Source organism: Tubulanus polymorphus, chromosome 1 (genome assembly GCF_964204645.1).
Source record: "Tubulanus polymorphus chromosome 1, tnTubPoly1.2, whole genome shotgun sequence".
Lineage (NCBI taxonomy): Eukaryota > Metazoa > Nemertea > Palaeonemertea > Tubulaniformes > Tubulanidae > Tubulanus > Tubulanus polymorphus.
This window is the reverse complement of record NC_134025.1, coordinates 26,560,540-26,572,461: the sequence shown is the minus strand read 5'-3', so window position 1 is coordinate 26,572,461 and position 11,922 is coordinate 26,560,540. Positions and strand designations below refer to the sequence as shown.

General features: G+C 39.3%; 1 protein-coding gene across 1 annotated transcript; it reads left to right on the top strand.

Moving 5' to 3' along the window:
- Positions 1-4,480: 4,480 nt before the first annotated feature.
- Positions 4,481-11,109, top strand: LOC141914919 (uncharacterized). The gene is made up of 17 exons (XM_074806262.1): positions 4,481-4,505; positions 4,660-5,088; positions 5,194-5,649; positions 5,747-6,196; positions 6,325-6,801; positions 6,903-7,052; positions 7,139-7,480; positions 7,571-7,873; positions 8,005-8,213; positions 8,341-8,434; positions 8,567-8,757; positions 8,840-9,011; positions 9,088-9,609; positions 9,715-9,883; positions 9,978-10,148; positions 10,230-10,577; positions 10,665-11,109. The coding sequence occupies exons 1-17, from the start codon at positions 4,481-4,483 to the stop codon at positions 10,951-10,953; spliced, it is 4,797 nt and encodes a 1,598-aa protein (XP_074662363.1). The 3' UTR covers positions 10,954-11,109.
- Positions 11,110-11,922: the final 813 nt, after the last annotated feature.

Below are 11,922 nucleotides of genomic sequence, written 5' to 3'. Positions count from 1 at the left end.
CCGGAGCAACAGCAGTTACAGGGAATGTCGCGGCTACAGTGTCAGCGAATGATGCCGCAGCTTTACCAGCAGATTCATCGACTACAGTTACTCTTCGAGCGACTGGAACTGTAACTTTACCATCTGCCATTTGTTATACTACCGACTACTTGTGTGCTGTTGTAACTGAAGGAGTTTCATGTAAATGGACGGATGCTGTTTCAACGAACAACGTAAAATGTTCATCAATAGTGGCAGTAAAAAAATGCAACCCCGGTAGGCAAATAAGTATACGATCAGGAAGCAGATATAACCTTAACTATTTGATTAAATCATATAACACATTGGAATAAGATATAGATATACATAGAAAAATTCTGTCTCTTTATTTCAGATCCAATTATCAAGACGTTCACTCCACTTTCCACAGCGGTTTACATTCAACCTAACATATTCTCTTTGACTTTTGATGTTATCTTTGAAAATATAGCTCCGGGAGGAAATTCAGATATAGCAGCAGTAGCAGGCGCTAATTCTAATTTCAAAGTAGATGTAATTCTGTCTGACATTGACATGACAACTTGCACTGCGGGTTTTGTGTCAATTTCCTCTATTTCGGATATCGATCAAACTATTGGTTTGGCAGATGGAGCAGTAACAGGTACAATATCTGGCGCTGTTTCAGTAACGGTGCCATCGGCCACATCAGACTGTAATGACATGAGATATGTTTGTGCAAAGTTGAACGTTCCTGCAACAGCATCTTATATAGATAAAGACCTCACAAACAATTGCAAATGCGTCGATATATCAGCACAGAAATCATGCTTCCCTGGTATGTTGAACGATTTTGTTGAAACTTTCTGATGACGTTTTTTAAATCATACAAATCCAGAAATAGCTATTGGCAGTCGTCGTGGTTCCAGAACGATCTTGGTTCTCAAGAACTAAATTTGGCTATACCCAGGGTTTGAACAGTGTCTAAATCTGGGGTCTTGCAAGTATACTGGCCTAACGCTATAAATCTGGAACCACGAGGCGACTAATGAAATCAATACTGTAAATAAAAGGTACGAAAGAATATTTTATCATTGAAATAACCCATTTATTCATATTAAATATCTATGCCAATATTTTCTTACAGATGTCAAGATGATCAGCATTACAGGTGCTCCGGCATCGGGAACACTAAATGATGCATCAGCCACAAGTTATAAGATCACGACAGTTCTGAAAAACAATGCTATAAATACAGCAGTTTATTCAGGAAATAACATCCTTGCTACTACTGGGTCCGATAACAACTACGATATATCAGTAATCATTTCTAATGCTGATATCGGTGCTGGTGGATCTAATACTCTTGGACATTCTGCAATATCTATTTCATCATATACAACACCAGCGCAAAGACAAACAGCTTTGGCAGCTCAGGCAACTACGTCGATCGTTGATATCGTCATGAGTATAACGATTGACCCGGCTAAATGTGCGAATGCGCTGTATATATGTGCAACTGTGTCTCGAAGTACAAATGCCAATTTTGCGACTGAAACTGACACTACAAATAATGACCAATGTAAAGATATATCAGCTGTAGCCGATAAGCTATGTACACCTGGTAAGTTTCCTCATTTAAGACAATCTTACTTTGATCTATACTGATCAGTTGCAGCAGATAAAACATGTACACCAGGTACGAACTGGAATGGTTGCTGATTCGGGCCATACTAAAAAGAATTTCTATACGGCTAGTACAACGATAAAAAATTTTCAAATTGGCCCGTTTTTTCTCGCGCGAGAATTCAAAATGTTTGGTTTTTTCGCGCAAGCAAACAAAACAATTTGGTTTGACAAACAATTTCTTTCTTTTTAAGATCCAATTGTTAAAACATTCTCAGTAGCATCAACGAATCATTTTATCACTGGAGTCGCTGTAGCTGCCGCAGCGTTTGATATTACATTTGAAAACATCGTTACTACAAATGCTGATATAGCAGCCGCAACGGGAGGAAATATTAATTTCAAAACGAACCTCATTCTTGCAAACGCTGATATGTTGATATGTACATTACCGGGAATAGCAACTTCTGTATCCACTGTAAGTAGTCAGGTAGCACTAGCGTCAGGAGCTACCACAGCACCAATTTCAGCAACTGGATCAGTAACAATGCCAACTGTAACAGCAGACTGTAACAATGCCAATTATCTGTGCGCCCAACTAGTGCCTGGAACTGGTGCAACTTACACCGATGGTGACGCTACGAATAATTGTAAATGCGCGGATATTACTGCGCAGAAATCATGTTTTCCAGGTAACAATAGTTCTCATCGACCAAATACAACCCAAATGAAAGCCTATCGTTTATCAAAATATCAATTTGGCTACCTCCTAAATGTAAATGCTCCTTTTTACAGATATTGATGTATTGGCAATTGTCTCAAACGCTCCTGTAACTTCTGGCGAGAAACTTAATGATCAATCAGCCATCAACTACAAATTTGACCTCAATTTGAAAAATGTCGCAACTACAGGTCTAGGAAACAATATCTTACAAGCTACAGGAGCAAATGATTTCAACTATGTTGTGACAGCATATCTGTCAGACAGTGATGTCGGAGGTGGTGATACTTTGGCACTTGGCAATATCGCCTCATTGACTTACACATCAGCATCAGCATCGACGGAAAGAAAAGCAGCAATGGCAGCCCAGGCTACACATTCATTAACCTCGATAAATATCAACTATAAAATACCTGATGCAACAAAATGTTTGAGTGTTCGATATCTATGTGCCACTGTTGATCGAGGAACAAACGCGCAATATGCAGCAGAAACAGTGGCAACTAATAATTTTCAATGTGTAGATATCAGTGCTGATATACAATGCAGCCCAGGTTTGTTCTAATTACCACCCTCGCGTTTAACTTTCGTCTTCCGATGATTTTGTCTTTGTTTTTCAATCTTAATGAACCTTCTTTTAGATCCAATCGTCCAAGCATTTACACCAACGTCATCAGTTGTCTTTCAACGAGGAGTGGCAGTATCGACGAGTTTTACGATTGTTCTTAAAAATGATGCACCTGCCGGTCACACTGATATACAAGCAGCGTCTGGAAGTGGAGTGAATTTTGATGTTTCTTTGTATTTGAGTGATGTCGATCTTTCTACTGGTACCGCCCCAACTATTTCTTTGCCCTTTACGAGTGATGTTTCTAAAGGTGACGCTCTGGCGAGAGCTGCTCTTCTTCCAGCTACTGGATCAATCAGTGGTACCTCAACAGTTACTATGCCAGATGCATCAACTTGTAATAGTATCAAATTCCTGTGTGCTCATACCGCTACTGGAACTGGAGCGACCTTCACTGATAGGGATTTGACAAATAATTACAAGTGCGCCAATATCGTTGCTCAAAAGTCTTGTTATCCCGGTAGGCAAATATGTAAATCTTCGTTCATAAATGAATCTATTGCTCATGACAAAATGGAAGTGAAATTCTAATCATGCTTTTATTTGGCAGATGTGGAAGTGTTTACTTTTACACCCACTGCTGTGACTACAGGACAACTTATTAACGACAATGCAGCTATTGATTTGAAATTAGCATTGAATTTGAAAAACGTCGCACCAACTACTGCGGATTATGGCAATAACATTATCGCAATTACTGGGACTGGCAACTATAATTTTGACGTTAGTGCATTTGTATCTGATGTAGACGTTACAACAGGCAGCCCCAACACGCTCTCAAATACTGTCGCTAGCCCAGTTATTTCCTACCCAACGGCTTCGGAAAGACAGTCTGCGCTAGCAGCTGGTGGCAATTCTAACCTAGATGCGATCGTGAATTACCAAATCCCAAGCGCCATTTGCAAGGCAGCTTCATTCATATGTGTTAATGTAACGGCTGGTACTAATGCAAAATTCACCGATGATGTTCAGACGAATAATGTTAAATGTCAAAGTCTTGCGAATTTGAAAGCTTGTACAGCAGGTTTGTATACGAAATAAGAAAATTCGGCAGTAGAAATTCAACAACAACGAAATTCATTTTCTACTTTTTTCAGATTGGAATTGTACAAGTTTTGCAGATGATAGCAGTCCAATTTATAATAGCGGATCTACTAGTGCGATAACATTCACGGCTACGATAAAACATATAGGACCTGATCCACCAGCCCAAGATATAGCAACAACTGTGGGAACAGCTGGTATTCACCATAAAATCTTACAAGATCAAATCGAGAATATAAATCAACCAAACCTCATAAATATTGTTGAATACTTGCAGATACTAATTTTGCCATCGATTTGAGACTGACCCAGTATGACGTACGAGCTGTTGGAATCGCTTCGGATTCTCTAGCATCTCCGCTCGTTCCAGTTACCTCTGGGCCTAATGATCTGAAAGTTGGTTTGAATTATGGCCAGACTTACACTCTTAGTGGAAGTACAAACATCAACGTTGACTCTGCTAAATGTGACAGAACAAACTATCTATGCGCAGGAATTGGACAAGGGACCGTAACTGGGTTCATTAACCTTACTCCAAACGATTGGTGCTGTATATACATCAAGGATAGAGTGAGTTGTGCGATAAGTAAGTAAATCTATTTGCATAATATCCAGACCTGTATCATCATCAATCGTCACTATTTGTTTTGAGTAAATCTTGCAGATATTAAATTACCAACGTTCACAACTCCACCGGAACTCACTCTGGGTGTGGTTCAAACTGGGGTTGCCCTGCAAATAGACGTCCAGAATGCTGCTACAACGGACAATATTGCCGCAGTAACAGGAACGAATGAAAACTACGTATTTACATACACTTACGAACAGGAAGTTACACCGGGGTCATTCTCAGTCATATCGACGCTTACAATAAGTGGACTGACTGTCGCAAAACGCCAGGTTGGTATAGCGGCCACAACGACTCACACCTTCACAGGAGCTACCGTTGATTTCCCAGCGTTGACCGATTATACTTGTCCTCGAGTGACACATGTGTGTGTAGAGGTGCAGGCAGGTACAGGAGCTTCGTTTGTTGATGCCGTGACAACTGACAATAAGTTTTGCCAAACAACGCAACGAATGTGCAAGCCAGGTACGTATTACCTTAAAGCATGTAATTTCCTATAAGTTGAATAAACATTCTAATCTATGTAAAACGAATGAATAGTCTCACACTAACGTTCATTCCTTTATTCAGATCCAACGTGGAAGGCACCAGCACCTAGCAACCCATCTTGGGTAGGACTAACAAGTATTCCACAAGGCTCATCTACTACAGTCACATTCGATGCCATTATACTCAATACGGCTCCGACAGGACTGGGCAACGATATTCTTGCTGCCACACTTGGGGACAAAAATTATGCATTTGAACTATACTTTGCGTCTGATAGTAGTGGATCTTCGTCATTAACAAGTAATTTTGCTGCAACCGTCAGTACAAATGATCAGGCAGCTTTACCGGCTGATAGTGGGACAACATCTGTAACGATCCGAGCATCAGCAACTGTGACACTTCCTACAGCTAATTGTCCTCAGGCCGATTATCTTTGTGGCCGAATAAAACCAGGAACTGGTCCAAAATGGGTCGACAATGTGTTAACTAATAACGTTTCCTGTTCTACAGTAGTGTCTGTCAAAGGTTGTAATCCAGGTAAGCCCTAAATTAGGTTATTATTTATTCATTTTCAAAGAATTTGATATGTTGATTGATGTAGATGCATCTTCCATTCTACAAATATAATTTTCAGATCCAATTGTGAATTCATTTACGGCACCAACAGACACGTTTGTAAGATCAGTTAATGTTCCAACCTCAGGATTTGATGTCATTTTACAAAATATAGCACCCGGTGGAAACTCAATCATAACAGCTGCTTCTGCGGGTAATGTTAATTTCAACATCACATTGACTTTGACGGACGTTGATTTAAGCACAGGTGCGACTGCCACAGTTTCCGTAGTTTCAACAACCACTATCAATAAAGCGGATGCATTAGGAAGCGCCAATGCATTGTTGCCTGCTTCAGGTAATTTTGCGGGAACAAGTTCTATTACGATGCCGGATTCAGTAGACTGCAACAAAATCAAATTTATTTGCGCTAGAACGCAAGAAGGAACTGGCGCAACGTACACAGATGTTAATTCAAACAACAATTACAAATGCAGCAATATAGTTGCGCAGAAAACATGTTTCCCAGGTAAAATTATCAATTATTCAGTACTATCAAATTCTCCTCCAACGTTATCCTTGTTTGATTTAGCTTTCCGTCGAATTTTGAAACAGGCATTACTGATGAGCGGTGTATTATATTCCTTTGAATTGTAGATGTCGAAATCACGAGTCTATCGGCGCTAGGACCAGTCACCGGTGGTGAAAAACTAAACGATCGTGCAGCAATTAACTACAAATTCACTGTTAATTTACAAAACGTTGGAGCAACAACCGCCGATTACGGCAACAACATACTAGCAGCAACCGGTGGAAACTCTAATTACGAAGTAAAATGGTACATCTCCGATGCTGATATCAGACCCGGTGGTGGGGCGAATACTTTGGGTATTGCACAAAGTGGAGTCGTGACATACGCAACACCTGCACAGACACAAGCGGCGATGGCAGCTGGGGCAACGACCTCCATAGTTGACGTCCAAATAAATTACATGATCCCACAAGCAAAGTGTCCTAATGCCGCTTATTTATGCGCATACGTGCAGGCTCACAGTACCGCGAAATATATCGAAACACCATTAACGAATAATTTGTATTGCTCAAGCATACTGGCTGATAAGAATTGTGCACCAAGTAAGTTTCCTTGACAATTACATAGATCAGTCGCACTACACCCGTCTTACAGATTTTACACATTTTAGCATTATATATACATTGACACTGTTTCACTTCAGTTTTTACCAATCTAAATGGAGCGGTATCTATACCGGAAAATACGACATCAGGTTCCGATATATTTAACGCCACAGCCACTGACGGCAATGGTGATACACTTACTTATTCAATCCAAGCTGGAGTCGGGCCATTCACCATCAATACTGCCAGTGAGTGCAAAATATAAATCAACATATTTTCATACAGTCATTTATGATAATAACATCTCTAATTGACCACGTGTTATTCATTTTAGCTGGAGATATCTCGTTAACGGGAACTATCAATTTCGAGGTTGATCCTACAACGTACTCTTTAGGTGTTTATGTTACTGACGGAGTCTACAGCGTCACTGACAAAGTATTGACGATTACAATCACAGATTCGAATGATCCTCCAGTTGCAAGCAATTTAGCACCCAATGTAGCAAACGCGGCAGCTACTGTTACCTTTGCGGAAGATTATACTGGTCAGGTATTTGATGCTGCACATACAGATGAAGATTTGCCGGCACAAACTATAACATATTCTATTCAAAGCGTTTCATCAGGCGGTACCAATGTAGCGAGTTCTCCATTTTTAATGGATGGAGCCAATGGTAAGGTAACATTCCAATACAGAATGATTCTATAGATGATTTGGGAACAATAAGAACAATCTGAAGTTAGATATGGTTTTTTTTAAACAGGGCAGATAACAGTCGTCAGTCCTTTCCTAAATTTCGAGGTTCACTCTGTTTATGAGGTGATTGTACGAGTAACTGACGATGGAAGCCCGATAAAATCGGGTAGTGGTACTCTTACTGTTAGTGTGACGAATGTACAAGAACCGCCTGTATTCACGAAACTACCGACAACTGTAAACATTTCCGAAAGTGTCACTGCAGCGAGTAACTTTTTTACATTGGCAGCAGTCGATCCTGAGAATGATACTGTATCATACATGTTATCAGCAAGTCCATTGGACGGGAAATTCAGTCTCGTGGGTAACGGTAAGATTGATTACATTGTCATATCTTAAGAAAACAATGAAATATTGAAATGTTTTATATATAGGCCCGACATCAACGCTACTGGAACATATATTTTGTATGAACATTTTAGTTCCATCTCTATCTTGTAGTTCTTAAATACAACGCGAATCCGAATTTCAATACCGAATTCACCTCAACCTACACTTTAAGCATTTTGGCTTATGATGGAAATGTACCTGGGACAGTTGGAACTCTGACTGTATTCATAGATAACGTTCCTGAGGCACCGCGATTTACGAATCTGCCCGGAACCGCACCGCTCGATGAAAACCGAGTTGATACGTCTCAGTTTTTCACTGTAGGTTTTTTCAATATATAAGCAACTGGACTGGAATTTATATTCCAGTCCAATGTATTATCTATAAATTTCGATATTTCAATATCAATATCTTAATGTCTAATGGGTGTATTTTTTCCACGCGTAGGTAAATGCAGTTGATGACGAAAATGAAACTATCAACTATACAATAACGGCTGTTTACCCGCCCGAAGGTTCAAGCATGTTTCAAATTAATTCAGGTATCTACGAATTCAAATATCAAGCCGATGTCACGTGGACCTTGCAGTCGTATTACTTCAACCTTGAATGCAATTAATTTAAATGTTGGTTTCCTATCTTTCTATGTTTCCTATCTTTCTATACACTTTCAGCCACTGGTGTTATTACCCAATTAGCGAATGTGGCATTAAACCATGAAGCATATTTCAATACGTATAAACAGGCTATTATGGCTTGTGATCCGGTAAGCTGTACAACTGCTAATCTTACTGTCAGTGTTTCCGATATCAACGAAGCGCCATATTTCAGTTATCCGATACATACAATTCGAATTAAAGAAACGGTTAGTATCAATTTGAGCGAACAAAATCCGTCATATTTTCGATAATTTAAAAAAAAGAAATTTTGTTTGCCAAATTTTTCAGCAAACTTCGAGCTACACTATTGTTCCGTTAGATGTAGATGCTGGTGCCACCCATACATGTACCAAATATCCGAGTATCTATAGTAATTTATTTACTCTAACCAACTGTGTCGTTGGAATTGGCCCTGTAGATATTGACAAGGCAGGTGGAAAACCATCGACATTCTATCTTGGTATGTGTTGTGAGTTTTAGTCCTTTGTGATAGTTTTAGGCCATGTCATTGATGCTGATTATTCTAAACATTTCAGATGTGAAAGTGACGGATAATGGTGGTCTCTTTGCTACATTTTCGATCATAGCTGAAATCTTAAACGTCAATGATGAAACACCAGCTTTCACGTTGGGACCAAATCCATCTGCTACTGTTGCCGAGAACGCTTCTCCTGGGAGTACAGTATTTTCGTTCACTGTTACCGACGCTGATTTGCCTCCATTTGACACTTTTTCTGTTACTGTCGATCCATCCACATCAGCGTGGAACTATTTCCAAGCATCTATGATAAGTTCGTCAATCGGGATTGTGACGGTTAAATCACCTCCAGATAGAGAATCTATTTCAACTATCTCAATAAAAGTGTTAGCAGTCGACAGTGATAATATATGGGCTCCTCCAACTGTTAACACTGGTCAAATTACCCACACGGTCACTATCACCAATATTAACGACAATATACCTGTGATGGGTCAGAACCTTTATAATTGGGAAATATCTTCAATAGCTACTATCGGTAAACTCCTAGGAACCCTCACGGCGTCAGATGCGGATGTAGGTATGTAATATTCATCAGCTGGAAGTAGGTTTTGTGGCTGCTTCGGTGTTCATATTCTGTATTTTCTTGTTTCACTTTTTATTCTTCTTCGCCATTTCATTCCAGAATTCAACTCGGTGTCGTTTCATCTCCTGTACAGCTCTTCTGAATTTATAGTTGAAGCAAGCAGTGGGAATGTCAACAGTCTAGTAACACCGTTACTAGACTGGCATGAATACGTTTTATACGTGACAGCGAAGGATGCAGGACCTGCACCTATCTTCTATTCATCTTTGTCAGTATAAAAACGTTTATTTTTATGTCGCCATTTTCTGATTAAAAAACAATACTTGATTCATTTAGTTTATAATGAATGCATGAATTTTTAGGGTAAGTACAATTAGAATTGATACGTATATCGAGAGTGACTCGTTATCAAGTTGGTACACCGACCAACCACCTACCTACTGGACAACGGCAAATATTCAAAGTTTCTTGACTGCAGCAAGTTCTGTTTGTGGAACTTGTATTGCTCGCTTACACAACGTCACAGGCACAGCGTACGTATATCCACGTTAGTTTTTATTTGGTAGCAGTAAATCATGCGTGATTGTTTTATTTTTTTTACTATTCATTTGCAGTGATGGTAAATCGAAACTCCAACTCTACTTTCTTAAAGACGATACAAGCAACAATTTAGGCAATATTGGAAAGCAAAAGGAATTTCTAAACGTAGATTCTTTTCTGGATCTTTATACTGTTAACGGAACCCCAGTGGCAGACATAAGAACAAACCCTCTATTTGCTGCATTCCCTGTTACAAAGATCGAGCGAACTGTACCAGCTCCGGTAGTACCTTATGATTTTTGGCACGATAATGCTGGCGCTCACATAGTTATGGGCATGGGAATAAGTTCTTCGTTAGCTCTGTTCCTAGGAATTCTTGCTTGGGCTGCCTATAAATGCCATCCCAATCCAACAGCATCGCGGTGAGTTGAGATTCATATATCGAAATACAGCGTATTCTTGTTTCAAGGAACGAAATTAACTTTTGAAAATCTAATCAATCTACGCAGGATGTCGCTTGATGATGCTCTCGTGACGAGGGGACATGATCAGAACAAAATAAAAACTAGCAATGTCACTAAGGATATTGAAGAAACAGCTCTTCAGGTTGAGCAGAATCGAACCCCTACCCCTAGGAGATCTCGGGCCGCTCGAAGCACTGCTCTTAACATAACACGACGACCCTCTACTCCGAAAGGTCCATCAAGGGAAGCGAGTAAAACGAGTTCATCCGATGTAAATATTAATCTCAAACATGGCAATAACGATACAGGTTATATACCAATGGATAATTGGTAATTTCTACACCAAAGTAATACAAAGTAGATATGATATTTGTGTTGCATTATATATATTGTATACGTTCTGTAATTTGTTCACTTAATTTTAAAGATGTCTCATTTCTTCGAAATGTCACGTGCCAAATATGACACTATTTGTCTCACATGTTTTTATTTTCACAATCACCTTTATACATGTTAATTTTAGTGCTATTTTTGAATAAACACTGTTTCTACACAAAATTGTATAAGTACCTTTTTACTGTATGGATGTAGAATAGAAATGGATTGTCACACGGGGTGCATTGTCTTATACAATTTCTTAAAAACGATTCTGGCTTTCGACTGATGAACGAGAAATTCAAATTACTTACAGAAACAATGGTCTTCCTGCGCGGTCTAATATTACCGAATAAAATGTTGAAGTACTTCATGTACGATGATGTTTCATTACATTGATATTTATTCAAAACACATAAAAACGGATAATAAATCTCATACAATATATTCGAAGTGTGGAATGAAGAAAGTCGTAACGCAACGAAATGAAATGCAACCATATAAAAGCTAAATACATTAATATATACTACTAATTTGTGCGCATAATGCATAATAATTCATATGTAACTGCACATATTACCAACATGCACTGGCAGATAACCGATGACGTCGTGTAAGCGTATGACAGATCTAAACTGTTGAAACTCTAGAAGAGATGTTTTTGTCACCAGTTGTCCATAGGAATGAAGCCATCACCCGTCGACCCCGGATGAATATTGAAAACAACATCAGATGTGCTTGCATTGCTTGGCTCACGCCTCGGTGGGCTGGGAAGAGGATGGTTCGTCTTCTGATTCCTGATAATAACTCTCGGTGAAGTGGTTGGTGCAGGTGTTATGTCTTGCCAAGCAGGCCATATTTTGTTATTGAGTACGGACCGCCGACTGTATATAAAATCATCAGCCATAGCGCTGTAAAGAAAATAATT

Bases quoted from the DNA above. Each gene is read 5' to 3' on its own strand.
- LOC141914919 (XM_074806262.1), top strand. From the start codon at position 4,481: ATGCGCAGGAATTGGACAAGGGACC. The intron at 9,610-9,714 runs GTATGTAATATT...ATTTCATTCCAG, and splicing joins GGCGTCAGATGCGGATGTAG to AATTCAACTCGGTGTCGTTT. The intron at 10,578-10,664 runs GTGAGTTGAGAT...CAATCTACGCAG, and splicing joins CCCAATCCAACAGCATCGCG to GATGTCGCTTGATGATGCTC.